Source organism: Microcaecilia unicolor, chromosome 3, assembly GCF_901765095.1.
Source record: "Microcaecilia unicolor chromosome 3, aMicUni1.1, whole genome shotgun sequence".
Classification (NCBI taxonomy): domain Eukaryota; kingdom Metazoa; phylum Chordata; class Amphibia; order Gymnophiona; family Siphonopidae; genus Microcaecilia; species Microcaecilia unicolor.
Genome location: NC_044033.1, coordinates 265,836,678 through 265,856,225, shown reverse-complemented (window position 1 = coordinate 265,856,225; position 19,548 = coordinate 265,836,678). Strand labels below are relative to the sequence as shown.

At 43.9% G+C, this 19,548-nt stretch overlaps 1 protein-coding gene across 1 annotated transcript in view; it reads right to left on the bottom strand.

The window, feature by feature from the left end:
• SLC22A3 (solute carrier family 22 member 3) overlaps positions 1-19,548 on the bottom strand; it is a 173,621-nt gene that overhangs the window by 9,344 nt on the left and 144,729 nt on the right. Inside the window, exons 8-9 of the mRNA XM_030198062.1 lie at positions 16,072-16,180; positions 4,332-4,444 (exon numbers count right to left, since the gene is read on the bottom strand). Coding sequence (XP_030053922.1) covers positions 4,332-4,444; positions 16,072-16,180 — 222 coding nt within the window. The remainder of the gene's footprint in view (positions 1-4,331; positions 4,445-16,071; positions 16,181-19,548) is intronic.

Genomic DNA, 19,548 nt, shown 5'->3' with positions numbered 1-19,548 from the left:
TTTTAAATGTGGCACCTGTCAGATTTGTTGAATCACACTACAAAGATGAAATTAATCACAAAATGTACCATTTACAACATTACACCAATTGTTTAACATCATGTAGTTTATGTGAGCTGTTGTCCATGCAGCAAATTATATGTAGGCATGACTACAAGATAGTTGAAAGTCAAGCTATTGGAACACAGATCGAATATAAGAAGAATGATCTGCAAAGAACCTTTAGTGGAACATTGTATGTCAATGAAACACTCTTTTGAAGATCTCAGATGTTGTGCCCTGGATAAGACTGAACCGCTAAGAAGAGGAGGAAATTGCAAATTGTTGTTGCAATGTAAAGAAGCTAAGTGGATCTTTCAACTTAAGTCTGTAGAGTGTGATAAAGTCACCTCCAGGATAACTGGGTTAAGGCAGTGTCAGTTTGAAATACAAGTCCCAGAGGGCATTGCAGACAAGTAGCCAGGGGGTAAGATGAGGAACCTGGACTGGACTCCTAGCTGCAATGGGAGAAGACATGGGTGTAAGCTAGCAGGATGTGTAGATTGGCTGCCACTAGGGGGAAAGAGATAGGAAACCCTGTGTGCAAGAGCTCATCATTAGGCTAATGCTTAACTCAGCTGGTATGGGTGTGGTGGAAACTAGTGGAAGGAGAATGACTGGTTGTGAGAGCAGAAGCCAGGGATTGATTAGGCAGGTGGGAAAGAGTCTCAGGAGTTCAGTTCAGGAGGAGAGAAGCAGTTGCAGGCTGAAAATCTTTGGGCAAGAGAGGTCCCTAAAGTACTGAAGCAGGCTGAAATCCCTTGGGTGTGAGGAAGTCCCTAAAGTATTGAAACCTCCTGAAAGTAAAGGCTGCTTTGTGATTGAACTGGGATGATGAACTGATTGAACTGTTTGTCTTGGGAATTGAACTACTGTTTATTGTGCACTGGATAAAGAGCCCAGACTGAAGCTGACTGTGAGCCTGTATTGAATCCTGGTAGGTGCTGGTAGCCTACTGCTTAAAGGGGACTATTTGCCACATGCTTTCAGGTGGCTTACATGTGCTTAAGATTAAAGATGAATGCTGCTGTTGGAACCGTGTGTCAGTCTACTAGAAACCTGCATGGAATAAAAGCCTTAAAATTGAAGTTGCTGGTGGACATTTTGACTGTACCAGAAGCTTGTGGCTGAAGGAGATTGTTCTATCCTTGGCTGCACTTAGAGGCACCTGCTTACAAGAGCCAGCAGGATTAAATAATTCGATTGACTGGCATATATTTTACTAACTGCATTAGGCCATGTATCTCTAAGATTTCATGATGGTATCCCTATTTAAAGAATCAAAGTTGGCGTGTGATGTAACGGCACCATTTTGAAGCAGGAAAAGCTTTGACACTGGAAGTATATGTACTGAGAAGTCATGTTCAAGCTGTATAGTTTAAAAAGTATTTAGTAGAACTTATATAAGATTTTTCTTTTTTCAGATTTTTTTCAGTGAAATTAAGCAGCAATAGTTCATGAAGAAGTCGCAGACGGGTGAAACGGTGGCCCCGTTGAACTTTAAGATAAGTGCTGTTTTACCATTGCACTCTGAATGTTAAGACCAGTGCTGTAATATTAATGCACTTTCAGGCTTATTTTCGAAAGAGAAGGGCGCCCATCTTTCGACACAAATCGGGAGATGGGCGTCCTTCTCCCAGGGTCGCCCAAATCGGCATAATCGAAAGCCCATTTGGGCGTCCTCAACCACTTTCCTTCGCGGGGATGACAAAAGTTCATGGGGGCGTGTCGAAAGCATAGCAAAGGCAGGACTGGGGCGTGCTTAACACATGGGCGTCCTCAGCTGATAATGGAAAAAAAGAAGGGCATCCCTGACGAGCACTTGGCCGACTACTTGGTCCATTTTTTCTTGCACCCAAGCCTCAAAAGGTGCCCAAACTGACCAGATGACCACCGGAGGGAATTGGGGATGACCTCCCCTTATTCCCCCAGTGGTCATTAACCTCCTCCCATCCTAAAAATAACTTTAAAAATATTTTTTGCCAGCCTCAAATGTCATACCCAGCTCCCCGACAGCAGTATGCAGGTCCCTGGAGCAGTTTTAGTGGGTGCAGTGCACTTTAGGCAGGCGGACCCAGGCCCATGCCCCCCTACCTGTTACACTTGTGGTGGTAAATGGGAGCCCTTCAAAACCCACCAGAAACCCACTGTACCCACATGTAGGTGCCCCCTTCACCCCTTAGGGCTAAGGTAGTGTTGTAAGGTTGTGGGGAGTGGTTTTGGGGGGGGGGTTGGGGGGGCTCAGCACCCAAGGTAAGGGAGCTATGCACCTGGGAGCAATTTATGAAGTCCTCTGCAGTGCCCCTATGGGGGCCTGGTTGGTGTCCTGGCATGTCATGGGGACCAGTGCACTATGAATGCTGGCTCCTCCCATGACCAAATGGCTTGGATTTAGTCAACCTGAGATGGGCGTCCTCTGTTTCCATTATCGCTGAAAACCGGAGACGACCATCTCTAAGGACGACCACCTCTAAGGTCGACCTAAATGTTAAGATTTGGGCGTCCCCGACAGTATTATCAAAACAAAAGATGGATGCCCATCTTGTTTCGATAATGCGGGTTTCCCCGCCCCTTCCTGAGGACGTCTTGCGAGGACGTCCTCAGGAAAACTTGGGCCCCCTTCGATTATGCCCCTCTTTGTGATTTTGTCGCTTATATCACTGTCAGTAGAATTTTCAAAAATACATATATATTAAAAACAAAATTTCTGATGCACAATAAAAAATATAGCACTTAAAAGGAGTTTTGTGAGCCCGATGATAGAAAATTAATACTGGCTGAAAATTCAGCCGTACTCAACCAAGGATTGCTATCCGATTGGTTTCTGAGGTCTCTTTCGCCTATAAAATCAACAACAGCTTGATTAAAGCTCTATGCACTAGTGTTTTTTGCTGTTAGAATTGAACCCAGTTTCCCAGGCTGCTGCACTAACCATTAGGCTACTCAATATGCATGAGCTAAATTTGCATGCACCACTTCAATTGTATGTAAATGTATCTCATGCATGTGGTTACCCTGTAAACCTGACTAGCCGATTGTGTCCTGAGTATTGGTTATGAGAATCGCTTGTTGTTGCTCTTTTTAAAAAATATATCAGCCTGAAAAATTGAAAGGGAAATACAACATTTTAGATGTATTGAAAAGTTCTTTCTTTGCTTAGAGGGTTTTGCATCTTCCACACACTAACTCTCACTTATAAGTCCAGGCTGCAGTGAGTTGGTTTGTCTAGAACAGCAAAACCTGCATTATAATTAATAATATAGCTCTTTCTGGAGGTGTCAATATTTTTTTTAATATACAGTATATTCACTAGACTTCACTGTCGGAACTGATCAGTTCATGCAGCATGAAATCTATTTTTTTAAGAGTGTGGAATGTATTTAAGGTAATTTCCTGTAGTGCTAATTTAGGCTAATTGTTTCTACTTTTCCTTGACTTTTGTGGCTGGAATTTCTCCACCCTGGTGTCTTTTCGTTTTCCAGAATAGTGTCGGATGTTACATTACAGGGATAATGGTGAAGATAATTTTGTAGTTTACTGAACCTGCAACATGTTTTGCAGTACAGACCAGGCACTTATTACGTCAGTATATGCATCATTTTCACTTTCTCTTTAGTTGCTTCACTACTATCCAGAAATGATCTTTGTTTTCTCTTTTGTCATGCCTCTCATAACCAACTACCTTTTCAATTTTTAGCTCATAAGTGGTTTGCAACCTTTTTAGGTATAATAAGTCTCTTCCACAAAGAGCGTACCACGTAACTAGGTACTATAGGCAATGGGAGACAAAATGGCTTCCATAAGGAGGATCAGTGGAAAAAGTGGAATTTGAGCCCTGCATCCTAGGCTACTCCAGGGGCGTAGCCAGGCAACAGGTTTTGGGTGGGCCTAGGCAAGAACTGGGTGGGCACCAACCCCCCAACCACCACCAAAATAATATCTCAACTGACGGGGAAACGCTTCTTTCCACCTTGGCAGGCTGCAGCAGGCATGTGCTGAAAAATGAGCATGCTCAGGTGCCAGTATCATGGAGAGTAGCACTTTTGTTACCATCAGGGGGTAAGTCTTCAGCTGGCCAAGCTTGGGATCCCCACCAGCTACCACTAAATGTGTGCTACTGTTGGGTGGGCCTGAGCCCTAAATGGGTGGGCCCCAGCCCGCCCAGGCCCACCTGTGGCTATGCCACTGGGCTATTCCTTCCTTTTTTTTGATAAACTACTCTCAAATCATGACTTTTACAGTGCTCACATATTTTTCCAAATTTTTGAGAGAAAATATCATAAAATTCTTACCGAAAATGATCAGAGGTAGCTCCATCCATAAAGCAGCTAACCGGAAAAGCAGGAATGGGGCTATGATGCCCCCAAAGTCACACAAACCTGAACACAGTGAAACTCCAAAGTTTCTGCAAAGCAAGCAAAGATCACTTTTATTGTGTTGATCAGAAAGCAAGCAAATAAGTGTTGAACTGTAGATTAAAAATGAAAAATGAACAGTGGGACTTCTTTTTGCATGCTAGCTGAAGCTTCTTATGTAAAAATTGGTTTTAAGAGTCAGTACCTTAGGGGAGGATAGCTCTCACTTTTTAGAAATTGCATTAGTCTGCCCTAAAGATTAGGGGCATGATATATTAAAAAAAAAACAAAAACTGAGCTTCTAAATTTATGCACTGAAGACCAAAGTTAGGCTCCTGACTTTGGGGTCATTTTACTAAGGCGTGCTAACGGATTTAGCGTTAGCTAAATGATAAGATGCCCATTATATTCCTATGGGCATCTTATCATTTATTGAGCACTAAATCCTTTAGTACTCCTTTGTGTCCTATTTTCAGCAGAGTTTAGGAACCTAAGGGGCCCTTTTACGAAAGCTTACACATGCTAATGGAATTAGTGTGCAATAACAGGGAAATTCTATAAATGGCGCCAAACTTTAGGGCGCTATCTCCATGCTGAATTTTCAGCATGGAAAAGCGTTCTAACGAGTGCAAGGCACCAAAACAGGGCAGAAATAGCAGATCTGTGTGAAAACACACATGCTTATTTATAGAATAACGCCTATGTGGTTTTGGGCAGATCTGCAAAGGGGGTGTGGCCATGGGAGGAGCATGGGCGGGTCAGGACATTCCCTTAAAATGGACACAGTGTTATAGAATATGTGGCTCCGTGCCCAACTTGCATGCCGGGATTTACACCTGGTTTCGGTTGGTGTAACTCCTTGCTACATTCTATTCTATAAAAGACGCCAATTTTGAGCAGCATTTATTGAATCCAGCCCTAAAAGCTAAGAAGTCCATCTATACTTATGGCTTTTTAGCGTTTAGCGCACACTAAGTTTTAGTGAAGTTGGCCCCTAAGTTTTTGGCCAAAAAAAAAAAAATATAGGAGCTTAAAAGTTCCGCTTATAATTTTAAGCCTGACATTTATTGGGCTAGATTTATTAACCTAATGCCAAAACTCATGACTAAGCTCCTGTTTCCCCCACCCTAAATCTGCCCATGTTGCCACCTACTTTTTATACTCTTTAATTTAGGAGTTTGGTGAAATTTTGAGTATAAAGTTATGTATTCAGCCCTAGTAAATTTTCAAAGAGGCCAGTTTTGGAGCTTAACTCTCGAAGTTAGGAGCATATATCCTTTACATATCGGGTCCTAGTCTCTTATTTACAACTTGCACACTATCTCTCTGGCTCTTAACTAAAGCCACATACTTTTACTGCATATTGATGTCCTCACTTTGTCACGCTCTCATACACTAATTCATTTGTCACCTACAAATACATACCAAAAACTTTCTACATGTAGGGAAACTCTTTTTTTCCATATATCTGCCCCCCATGTTCTCCCATATACAGAGGATGCAATAGGTAGGCAATATGATGTGTACATCTATACCACTATAGAAATGATAAGTAGTACTGGTAGGTAGTACTTTTGATTTCTCTATTGTCAAACCAAAATATAACTGCCACAGATCTGCTCCTGATTTCTTTGTGGGTAAACTTTCTAGGCAAAATAACGCCTGTTCTTTTGACCAAACAAGCCTGTGGGTCTTGTTTGTTCCTTTCCCTTCTCGACTCCTGGAAACACCTTTTCAGTCTGCTTGTAACTGGGTCCACATTGTTGAATGGGTTAGAAAATGATAAAAGTCTCACGTTGAGTGAATAAAGTGCTATGGGGTTCCTGTAGAAAAACTATAGATGCTCCACGTTTGTTCAGAGCATGAAGAATTTTCTGTCACTTTATAGGTGAGTAGATGCCCCCCACATTCCAAGTTAAAATCTTGTGAGGTTTAGGGATTGTTACATGCAAGGGAGGAATACAAAATGATCCCATATATGTCCCAGCCACCCCCCCCCAGACACATGCACAGCAGTACCAACCCAGTGAGACCCCTAAAAAACACAAAACATATAAGACACTCCACTGCAGTAGCCAATTAAAAAAACATGCATAACTATAACCAAACCCCCCAAAAGTTCCAAAACTTACCTCCCCTTGTCCACTGTGCCAAACAACCCTCCCCCACACCTCAGCCCCATAATTACAGTAACCACCTTAAAGATGTTACTTTTCCAAAAGCCCTGGCCTCCCCCTAAACTAAGAGCAACATCATGCCCACACATCAAAGCCAACCCACAGCAAAGAACCCCCCCCCCCCTATCAGCATACACGATCCTAATATATATAAGCACACAGTTGTAAATGATCAAGAAGACCCTTCTTGCAACAGGGAACAGTATATTCACAGCATAGCCTGGTTCCTTTAAAACTAAGAACAAATACAATTTGAATACTGCAAAGCAACCATGAAAATCCTATAGGGTTGGACACCGAGTCTCCAAGGGAATGTAAGTTCCAAATATTTAGTTGCAAGTCTGCGGTGAAGGAGACAACACACATTGTATGTAGATAATCTGCAGAGTGGTGCAAGACACTGGTTCTACAGGAAGAGGCATGAAGTCCAGCCTTAGCTCAGAAAACAAGCGCACCTTTACTCCCCCCCCCCCCCCCCAATCCATCATCGACTGGGGTCTATGCATGCCAAGGGGCATTCTTTAGATGCTGTAGCTTTCTCCTCTTATTCTGACTATCATAACACTGTTTCAGATTTAAACTGGAACCCTGTAACCTGGTCAGATCATTACTTGGCCCAATTTAATCTGAATGCCTGTATGGATATATAAAGAGCTATACCAGTTAGAAATATGTTTCTTTTTTTTTTCTAGAGGGAAAACAGAATCTGTTAAATTTTGATCGCAAGTGAATTTACCTTTTATATCATCTAGTACAGAACCAGATGGAATGATACTAAAGCCCCATTGCAACTGAAAATTCTCCAAAAACCAAAAAATCTCCTTGGAATACCTCCCAGCTGGATAGTTTTAGAAGAGAAAACATTGCTCAATAGTCTTTGGTCTTTCCCAGTATGGCAATACTTATGTCACCTTTTGTGCAGGGCTCAGTTGGAGCTTCAGGCTGAGGCTGCCTTGTAGCAATGACATCACCGGAAGTCTCCTCGCCAATCCTTTTTAACTTTTTTATGAGTTACCTTGGGTCTGTGTCCTTGGCCTCTGTTGAAATTATCTATTCTTTATACTAAAACTGTATTGGGCAATAACCAACAAACTTGGAGTAAAGTAGGAAGATGTATTGAGAACTTAAAAGCATTGGCTATTTCCCAGATGTTGAAGCTAAATGCAAATAAAACAAGTTCACTAACCAAATGGACAGTTTTCATCTGGTAAACTGAGGGACTGGACTTTGGAATCTGCCCGGTATACTGATTTGTCTTTTGAAAAAAGATTATTTTAGGCCTTGGCACCGTGTCGCTCTCTTGCATACCATATGAAATCTATATAGGCGCCGGGGTCTGTCTCTCTCCTGCTTCTGAAGGGACCCAGGTGATCACATCCCGACAGGAGCAGACGTGAGAACTCTGGCACCAGGCCCCCCCTAGAGGCTGGGGAGGAGCAGACACAGGGCTTCAGGGCCTCTGGTTTGGTTGGCGGGGGTTCCCAAGCCCCGGCAGCAGAAGCTGTTCTCCTCCACATAGCCTACTCTGCTGCTGCTTTTCTCCTCATGTCATTCATGCGCGATTTGAGGGGGAAAGCAGCCACAGAACAGGCAGTGCAGCAGAGAACAGCACTGGAGGAAGACTTCTGTTGGCGGGGCCAAGGTATGTGGAGTTGCGGCGGGGGGCAGGGAGGTGGGGCAAAATGTGCCCCCCCCCCCCATTTTGGGCTCGGCCACCCCCAATTTTTGTGGTCTGGCTAAGTGGCAGTCCTGGGGGGGGGGGGGGGGAGTGCTTGCAGCAGTGGTCTTACCCCAGGCCTGGTTCAGTCTCTCGGCAGCCCGTCTTGCCTTACCAGTTTCTTAAATAAACAAATGTGGATAAAGGTGGATCAGTTGATGCGAAGCCCAGTTTTACAGAGGGCATCTTAAGTCGGAATTGGGACATCCAACTTAGGATGTGCACAGATCCACCAGTATTTTGTAAAAGTCTCTGCTTAACATGGAGTCTTTTGTAAAATAGGGAATTCCAGGCAATACACATGTATTTGCTGGCGTGTCCAGCAGCAACAGCCATTTAACAAAAATAAACAACTAAAAAAAACCATTCAGAGAGAGAGCAGCATCACTCAGCAGATTCTGTATGTAAGTGACGGTTATTACATACATAGGTTCTGATGTCCACTGCTTCCATGTGTAAGGATTTTTGCAGGACCCTCACTAGTTCTGTATGTTCCTGTCCCCAGAACCATACCAAGTTAGAGAAGAGAAAAAGTGTATACCATCTGGTTACAGCATCCCCCTTCCAGGGATGGCTGCAATGGTATTTCCCATCCCTTTAAAAGTCAGACACCAAAGTGAGCATGTGTGGATTTTGGTACTGTGGTGTTTTGATCTGTGAGGAATCAGACTCCTAATTAGAGTCTAATGTGTGAGGGCCTAGCCCTTGAACCTTAGTTTTCTTATGTTTTTTCTCAAGGACAATGTCTCCAAATGGGTTAGTTTTGTGCATACCATGATAAGAACATAAGTAATGCCACACTGGGAAAAGACCAAGGGTCCATCGAGCCCAGCATCCTATCCACGACAGCGGCCAATCCAGTCCAAGGGCACCTGGCAAGCTTCCCAAACGTACAAACATTCTATGCATGTTATTCCTGGAATTGTGGATTTTTCCCAAGTCCATTTAGTAGCGGTTTATGGACTTGTCCTTTAGGAAACCGTCTAACCCCTTTTTAAACTCTGCCAAGCTAGGGGAGTCACGTGATGCGCTGAGAGAGCAGGACGTGTGATCTCTGCTCTCCGAGGCCCGACGCCCAAAATCGTCAATTATTCTCATTAAAATCTCTTGAGAAGGTCAGAAAAGACCAGAGAGGAAGCTTACCCACCGATGGACAAGTTTGTTGAAGCACAACCAAAAGCAATGCCAGCTCGCAGCGTAAAAAAAGAAAAAGAAAAAGCGCGAGGAACAGACGCTGGCGCCGATCAGCAAATGGCACGAGGCGGGTTTGCCCTCTCCGAGGAACAGCTACTGCAAATAACGACGGCAGTAACCCAAGCGCTGGAGCCGCGCTTGGAGCGTTTGTCGACACAAATAGAACAGTTCGAAGCCCGTCTGACAGAAACTTCCAAGCGAACAGGAGAGTTAGAGAAGCGGGTGTCAGACTTGGAAGATAGCCACCCCCCCGGTGCAACAAACAATGAAACAGCTACAGAGTACGGTAACAGCGCTAAATGAAAAGATTGACGATCTCGAGAATAGATCGAGACGGAGCAACTTACGTCTTATTGGTTTGCCAGAATCGATCAGCGACACAGCATTAGCAGAAGTCGTGGAAAAATGGCTCAAATCAGAATTCGCTTTATCAGATCATGCTGGGGCACTCTGTTTGGAGAGAGTTCACAGAGTAGGCCGAAGACAAGATGGCCGCCAGGCACCGCGAGCAGTCATATTAAAAGTACATAACTACCTACATAAGCTAGAGATTCTGAGAGGCTACAGATTGAAGAGAGAGACCACCAAATATGACGGCCATTTGATTCGAATTTTCCAGGATTACTCAGTATCCCTACAAGAACGACGGAAGAAATTTAACCCGCTGTGTCGCCGCTTGCAGGAATTGCAGGTCAGATTTATGTTTATCTACCCAGCGGTGTTACGTATACGACATGGAGAAAGGTGGAAGTCGTTTGACACAGAGCTGACAGCCAAGGAATATATCACTGAGTTGGAAAGCAAGTTAACTCCGCAACCGGTGGAAGCAGGGGGAGAATGAGACTGTTCTTGGACCTTGCAGTGAACTGATGCAGTGAGTAAAATAAGCTGTGAGAACATTTATTAATTATACAGCCAACAAGGGCGGGAGGCCTCGAGCATTGTAGGGCTCCCAACTTAACGAGGGTAGATGGATAGAGAACGAGTACAAAGGTTAGACTCTTGGGAGGGGGGGATAGGGAATGAGATGGGAAGGGTTAGAAGAAAGGGGCGCATAAGATTTCATTTGGGAACACGAAATACAACACAGATACCAGTCCAGAAAACATATAACAACACCAGGTACAAAAGAGAGGATAATGACAAAAGATGTGCAGTGGGGAAAAGAGAACTCTGGGGCAAGGCTGGGTGCTCTGGAGACATAAACAAAACATCCTAGCGCTACCAGGACAGCCTGTACCCCTGAATGCCATCTGCTAAGATTCGCCTGATCTCATGGAATGTGGGGGGTATTTCCTCCCCAGTCAAGAGAACTAAAATACTCGCGGCCCTTAATCGCCATAAAGTAGGAATAGCCTGCCTTCAGGAGACCAGACTTTCACAAGAAGAACATGAGAAACTGAAACGCCATTGGGTGGGGGAAGTTTTTAGCTCCCCAGCAGTAGGACGAAAGGGGGGAGTAGCGATCCTGATCCACAAAGCGCTTTTATGCACAGCAAAAATGATGTACAAAGATGGTGAGGGAAGATTAGTGGGGATACAACTCAATCTACAAGGGAACGAGATACTGTTGGCCTCTGCATATGGGCCAAACTCCTCAACGCAAAAATTTTATGCACAACTGTTAACCCGATATCAAGACAGAAAGGGGCGGCCCTTAATAATAGCAGGGGATTTAAATCTGGTGATGGATGCAGAGTTGGACAGATCTAACCCACCTCCTAGGAGCTTGACTTCCTCCCCCTCGGTGTTAGAAACCTTTTGCCAAGGACTGGGCCTGATAGACCCTTGGAGGATCCTCCATGGGGAAGAGAGGGATTACACACATACCTCCAGAGCACATCACACACAGTCCAGAATAGATTATATCCTGGTAACACCGGATTTCTTCCCCAGGATCACTACAGCCACAATAGGCCCGGAAGAGATTTCGGACCATTCTGCCATTTGGGTGGATATTGAATCGGGGACTTTCTTCCAGAGACCATCGGGGTGGAGATTCCCAGCATATTTATTCTCCTCTAGAGAATTCCAAGGCCACTTGCAAAAGAAATGGGAAGAGTTTCAGGCAGATAACTTGGCACACGTAGAGGACATTGTTCTTTTTTGGTCTACCGCCAAAGCGGTACTCAGAGGTGAGGTTATCGCTTACATCAGTAGACGAAATCGACAAATCACCCAGGGAATCATAGACCTAGAGAAGAAATTAAGAGGGGCGAGACGCAGATACACTCACGAACCTACTCAATCCCACTATGAGACACTGACGGCTACTAGAGTGGCCTTAAATAGTCTACTACATGAGAGAATAAAGAAATCCCTGCTGTACAGGAAATACCAGTTGTATAAATTTGGGGACAGAGCAGGAGGAATGATGGCCCGCCTGGTAAAAGGAACCCGGAGACCGCATTTCATTTCTGCTATAAAGACGCCTGAGGGCAAGACTACAAATAACTTATCAGAAATAGCGCAGACTTTTCAAGATCATTTTGCCACCTTATATAGAGGGGGAGTGAGGAGGGTGGACCTCCGGGAGAAAATTCAGAAATACCTACAAGAGAGGAAATTGGGGAGCATCTTGACAGACCATTTAGCCTCTTTAAACGTCCCGATAGAGGCCAAAGAGCTACAGACAGCCATTACATTCCGCCCCTGGGCCCGATGGCCTGTCCGGCGAATTTTACAAGATACTAACATCACAGATAATAGGTCCTTTAACAGAATATCTAAATACAGTGGTAGAGGCGGGGTGTTTCCCAGCTCATGCGAATACGGCTGCGGTCAGCCTCATACCTAAACCTGGCAGAGACCCCTTGGACCCTAGCTCCTACAGACCCATATCACTCATTAATGTAGAGGCAAAACTACTGTCTCATATTCTAGCAGATAGATTGGCGCCCCTAGTGCCTCAACTAGTACAGGAAGAACAAACGGGCTTCGTTCGGGGCCGCCAGTCAGTCCTTAACGTGCGGAAATTACTATTAGCCATGATGGCTAGTCAAGATTCAGAAGCCCGTGGGCTGCTTGTGAGTTTAGATGCGGAACGCGCTTTTGATCAGGTGGAGTGGCCCTTCATGTTTGAAGTCCTGAGAGACAGAGGGTTGGCAGGGTAGTTTTTTCAAGCGATAGAAACATTGTACACACCCACGAGCAATGCTAAGAGTAAATGGGATGTACACAGACAGTTTTGACATCGAAAGAGGCACAAGACAGGGATGCCCTCTGTCACCATTGCTATTCATATTGACTTTAGAGCCCTTATTGGCAGAAATTCGATCGCAGGGTAACATTAAGGGCATCCAGGTGTGTGGGAGGGAACTGAAAGTACTGGCATACGCAGATGACGTGCTGATGTTGCTGAATGATCCACAGGCCTCCCTCACATCACTCCTATCTGTGATAGAGAATTACGGGGAACTTTCGGGATATAGGCTTAACTTGGCTAAGTCACTAGCCCTTCCGCTGAGTGAGACGGTAAGGAAAGAGTGGAGAGGCCAACAACCACTGCAGTGGGCACAACATCAAATCCGTTATCTGGGGGTCACAGTCCCAGTAGATATGAAAGCACTATATGAGAGTAATGTTTCGCCCCTTATGACCTCGACCAGGAGATTATTACAGACATGGAGTGCGTGCCCTCTCTCCCTTTCGGGTCGAATAGGCCTTTTTAACATGATGATTGCCCCTAAGTGGCTATATATATTTCAGATGCTGCCATTGTACCTGAGGGAGAGGGAGGAGCGGACTCTTAATCAGCTCACACAGAAGTTTTTGTGGAATGGGAAAAGGCCTAGACTCCCTATTCAGACATTACAGAAACCAAAATCACATGGGGGAATGGGCTTGCTTAACATACGCTACCTCACTGTAGCTAGCTCTATGAGGCACATAAAAGATTGGCTAACAGGAACTCAAGATTTTTCGATAACGCCTTTAGAGATGGCTCTGGCTCCCACTGCACATCTAGGATGGGGACTACATGCACCGGGAAATAGATTGGAAGAGGGGCTGGGAAAGAATCCATTAATAATGGCAGCAAGGGCAACATGGAAGTGGCTCTGCAAGAGACATAACTTTGATTGGAGGGCGACTCCATTTCTGCCACTGTATCATAATCCGGATTTTCCCGAGGGGTCTACCTCTGCAGCCTTCGCCCGATGGCGGACAAGTGGGATACAGTATGTCTACCAACTAGTGACGGAAGAGGGCAAGATACGTCCATTCACAGAACTAAAACAGGAGTTTAAGCTGACCGAGAAAGATCACTTTGCCTATATACAAGTGCATCATTATATCAGATCTTTGAGATGGTACAATCTAAGCGAGGACGTTCAGGACATTTTAAACACTGCATTGACCTTGGGGGCACAGAACCCGGTGCCCCTGAAATACCACCACAGATACCTACAAGACACAACAGAGGACATAGATTATAGAACCGTGGCGAGCAAATGGGCGGCAGACCTGAAGGTGGAGATAACGGAAGATACACTGCGTGGCTTCCTGACCTCCATACAAAATACCTCGGTTTTCACCCGCTTTTGGGAGCTACAATATAAATTCGCCCTTCGACTTTATATTTCTCCAAACAGAGCCTTTAAAGCAGGATTTGGACAGTCTGACATCTGCCCGTGGTATGGTTTCGCGCAAGCCTCCCTTGGACATATGTTCTGGACTTGCTGCCACACGACATTGCTATGGGCACAGATACTGCGGGAGACTAGGAGATACTGGGGTCATAAGAGCCAGCGACAACCCCTACTCCTTTTTGGAGAATTCAAGTGTGCTGGACCCGCTCCCTCAGGTCTTCGCGCTTTCTTACAGAGGGCAACATTGATGGGGAAAAGAGCCATATTGCTGCATTGGAGAGACAGTAAAGCACCGTCCATAGCGGACTGGAGAATACAGATGATTGAATTATTGAAGTTAGAGAGGCGTGGAATTCAAGATTTGACATCAAGAGAAGGTCGGAAGCTGCAGAAAACATGGACGAACTTTTGGGACACTTTACAACCTACTGCACGAAGTAGAATCCTCAATTCATAGTACCTAATAGTGATAATACTGTTAACATGATAATCTTGTGCGGGAAGGGAGGGAAGGGAAGGGAGAAGGGGAGGGGATATATTAAGTGGGAGGAAGGAGAGGGGGAGGGGTGGGGAGGGCTAGGGATGGAGGAGAGGAGGAATTGGAAGAATAGGAAGGGGGGAGGGTTAGAAAATGGGAGAAAAATGTAAATGATATGTTGATGCTTGACTAGATGTTGATCATTGTGACTTACACTGCTAGTGACATATGTCTAGATTCTGTTGTCATTTGTTTCGCAATGCCAATAAAAAAAGATTTAAACGAAACTCTGCCAAGCTAACCGCCTTCACCACGTTCTCCAGCAACGAATTCCAGAGTTTAATTACGCGTTGGGTGAAGAAACATTTTCTCCGATTTGTTTTAAATTTACTACACTGTAGTTTTATCGCATGCCCCCTAGTCCTAGTATTTTTGGAAAGCGTGAACAGACGCTTCACATCCACCTGTTTCACTCCACTCATTATTTTATATACCTCTATCATGTCTCCCCTCAGCCGTCTCTTCTCCAAGCTGAAAAGCCCTAGCCTCCTTAGTCTTTCTTCATAGGGAAGTCGTCCCATCCCCGCTATCATTTTAGTCGCCCTTTGCTGCACCTTTTCCAGTTCCACTATATCTTTCTTGCACACTTCTAAGCCAGAGAATGGGGATTATGATCTCAGCCTCTCAAATTTACTGCTAATGCTTACCATAGAACTTGCATTATGCCGAAGAGAGCCTCCCACTGGAGTTCATAAGATGTAATATGTAATTGAAACCTCCAGGTGTGCTTGGAAATTCTTTTTAATCAAACTTGGGGCATCAAAAATGGTGGGAAATAGTTCTGTGTTTTTCTGACACATTTTCTTGGTCTGCCACATTTCTTGATGCTTGAGGATCTTCTTTCTATCCACACATAATTGCCTAGGACTGATACCACTATACCATTCTGGTGCTTTTTTCGATTAGTTATGTCCAGTTTCCTTGCATCCAACTATTATCGGCTGGGATAGGGATGTTCCAGGTTATCATAACCTCTTCATTCTTCACAGTTCTCTTAAGGATGATCCCAATGCTTTTCTGGTACAATGATGTTGTATTATTTATGTTTCTAATGGATGAGACATGCCACCTTGTTGTGCCTTTCCAATGAGAAATTGACCACCATCAGCACTTTGTAGACATCTATGAGATGAGTAACTGTTTCCAGCTCTTTTTTGCAGAATCTACAGATACCAGTACTTCCCTAAGCTTGCTGTAAACCATCCTGTCCATAATCTACTGTCCTGGGCTACAGCTATCAATCAACTCTGGCCACCTTGATGGGCAGACTGGATAGACCGTGCAGGTCTTTATCTGCTGACACTTACTACGTTATCCTTAGGATGGCTCATTATATATTAGGCTTTAATTGAATCTTACTTCCTGTTAAATTAATACACTTATACATTGATTCCATGCTTTGACCACTCAATGTGTGTTGGAAAGTAGTTAAAGAGCATGGCAATGAAAATATTACAGTTACCTTAAGGATGTTGGATACAATTCAGTGTTTACAAAATAGACAATTTCGAAGGCCATGGTGATCCCGAGTCTTCCCAATGTGGCTATTGTTATTTTTAGCCAGAGTATATCTGTAATGAAAGAAATGTGAAAGCCAAGTTGAAATAGCATGCAATATACCACCAAGTTTACATCTGATACTATAAGAAATCATATAAGTGGGTGCTCAAACTTAGGAAACAAAGCAGTTAGTATTCAGCAGGACAGCTGCTGCAAAACGATATGTGAATGACTTATCAGTTTACGTTTTGGCTGGATTTTCTATGTAAGTAAACTTAAGCAGATAAGTTTTCCATTTATGTGGTCCTACTTAAAGAGGTAAAGTTAACTGAATAGTTCTGATTATTGGTGCCATCCACATAACTTTAGGCCCTGCTCCCCACAATGCCTCCCGGCCCCTCCTCCTCCTATAAGCATAACATTTGGTCAGATATTGACAAATTCAGAAAAAGAATTTAGGCAGTTAACTTCATAGATCCTTTTGATGACTGACTTCTAAGTTTTCAGCTGAAATGTTTCCTAAATTTAGACTTGTAGGACTAGATTCTATAAATGGTGCTGAAAAATTGAAGCATTGAGCGCTATTCTATAAAGAATCTATGCTTTTTATAGAATAGTGCTAAGCGAAAAATGGCGGCTAACTTAAGGCGCCCACAATTACGTCTACTGAAAGCAGATATAAATGCCAGATGGAGTCTATTCTGTAACAATGCATGTAAATTCTGGGAACACCCCTGGAATGCCCCCGGCCACGCCCCCTTCAATTTACATGCTATAGGATTTAAGTGCCGAGTGTTAAAGAATACGATTCATGTGTAAATCCCAATTAAGGACAATTAACACCAATAATTGGTTGTTAGCAGCCAATTATTGGTGCTGATTTATTTATTTATTTATTTGCTGCATTTGTACCCCACATTTTCCCACCTATTTGCAGGCTCAATGTGGCTTACACTATGTTGCAAAAGGTATATTCATAAACAGAGTAAGAGGCATGGTCTAATTTAACATATTACTGTGTAAAAAATTAGGTAGATAGGTCAGTAGAATTATTTACATAACACAAAATAAAACAGGTAAGATATAACGACCAATAGTGATAATGTGATTAACATAATCAAATTAGAAGGGATCAGTATTAGTTGGTTTAGATATAGAATGGAATCAAGTCATTAAGGAGGATTTTTATTGTAAGTCTCTTCGAACAGGTGCATCTTCAATAACTTCCGGAAGGTTGCCAAGTCATGCGTTGTTTTTATAGCATTCGGTAGTTTATTCCATGATTTTGTGCAGAGGTATGTGAAGGTAGATGCGTGTAGTGATTTGTATTTGAGTCCTCTACAGTTGGGGTAGTGGAGGTTTAAGAAGGTACGCGATGAACTTTTGATTGGCTCATGAATCAATTAAGTTGTGTGCACAAATAGCATTGTGTGCTGATTTGTGCATGCAATTTTAGTTGTCATATATAGAATACCCCAGGTAGTCTATTTGCCTAGGTTTTTAAGAACGTAAGTACATAAGTAATGCCATACTGGGAAAAGACCAAAGGTCCATCGAGCCCAGCATCCTGTCCCCGACAGTGGCCAATCCAGGTCTAGGGCACCTGGCAAGCCACCCAAACGTACAAACATTTATACAAGTTATTCCCGAAATTGTGGATTTTTTCCCAAGTCCATTTAGTAGCGGTCTATGGACTTGTCCTTCAGGAAACCGTCCAACCCCTTTTTAAACTCTGCCAAGCTAACCGCCTTCACTACGTTCTCCGGCAACGAATTGCAGAGTTTAATTACATGTTGGGTGAAGAAAATTTTTCTCCTATTTGTTTTAAATTTACTACACTGTAGTTTCATCGCATGCCCCCTAGTCCTAGTATTTTTGGAAAGCGTGAACAGACACTTCACATCCACCTGTTCCACTCCACTCATTATTTTATATACCTCTATCATGTCTCCTCTCAGCCGTCTCTTCTCCAAGCTGAAAAGCCCTAGCCTCCTTAGTCTTTCTTCATAGGGAAGTCGTCCCATCCCCGCTATCATTTTTGTCGCCCTTCGCTGCACCTTTTCCAGTTCTACTATGAATACAGGTAACCGTGTATTTCAATTACAACACCCACCCTTATTTCAATGTGGCTAATTCACTAAAATCTGCATGGTCTCCTGCATTGACACATTTTTTTTCTTACATTTGTACCCCACGCTTTCCAACTCATAGCAGGTTCAATGCGGCTTACATATTATATACAGGTACTTATTTGTACCTGGGGCAATGGAGGGTTAAGGGACTTGCCCAGAGTCACAAGGAGCAGCCTGTGCCTGCAGTGGGAATTGAACCCAGTTCCCCAGGACCAAAGTCCACCACTCTAACCACTAGGCCACTCCTCCACTCCATTAACAAAGATATGGGTTTTCTAATGCATTATAACCCTGCCACCACCACCACCACCACCTTTTACCCTTCAGAATATCACTGAGGGGTCCTTTTACTAAGCTTTGGTAAAAAGAGGTCTCCGGTAGTGCGAGTGCATCTTTTGGGCGCACGCTGGGCCATTTTTTACTGTGTCTAGGAAAAAGGTCTTTTTTTTTAAGGGGCCAGAAAATGGACGTATGCTAAAACTGAAACCAGCACGCGTCCATTTTTGGCCTGAGATCTTACCGCCACCCACTGACCTAGCAATAAGGTCTCCTGTGCTACCCGTGCGGTAAGCATGCAGCACACACCAAATGCTGTTTATCGTCGGGTAAATGGCCCACGGTAGAAAATAGAAACTTATTTTCTACTGTGGGATTCGGCACATGCCAAATTTGAGGCACCCAGTCATAATATAGCCCCGACAAAAAAGCCCTGACAAAACAGCCAGTTTCTTAACCACCAGGACCTACCAAGTGAAGTCTGACTCACAATTCTCCTCTCCGTGGCACCAGGTCTGTGGGGTGCCCCAAGGCTCACCGCTCTCTCCTACTCTTTTCAACGTAATGCTGATTCCCCTGGCTGCAGCCCTTTTAAAACTTGGTCTCCACCCATTTATTTATGCAGACGATGTCACCATTTACATCCCATTTCGTAAGAGATTCGCTGAAATTACTGATGACATCAGCCTTGGAATAAATACCATGCTCACATGGGCCAACGCTTTCAGGTTAAAACTTAACACCAACAAAACTCATTGCCTCATTCTAGCCTCTCCCTTTAATAAATACAGACCCACTAACTTAACCGTACCAGGCTTTAACTTACCCATCTCTGAGAGCTTAAGTATGCTAGGTGTTATTGTAGATCGGAACTTAACGCTACTTGATCATACCATCTCAACCACCAAGAAAGCATTCTCCTCTCTCTGGAAGCTAAAGCGAGTGAAACCCTATTTCCCAAGAGGAGTTTTTTGCAATCTGGTCAGATCGTTAGTCTTGAGCCGACTAGATTACTGCAATGGCATCTACGC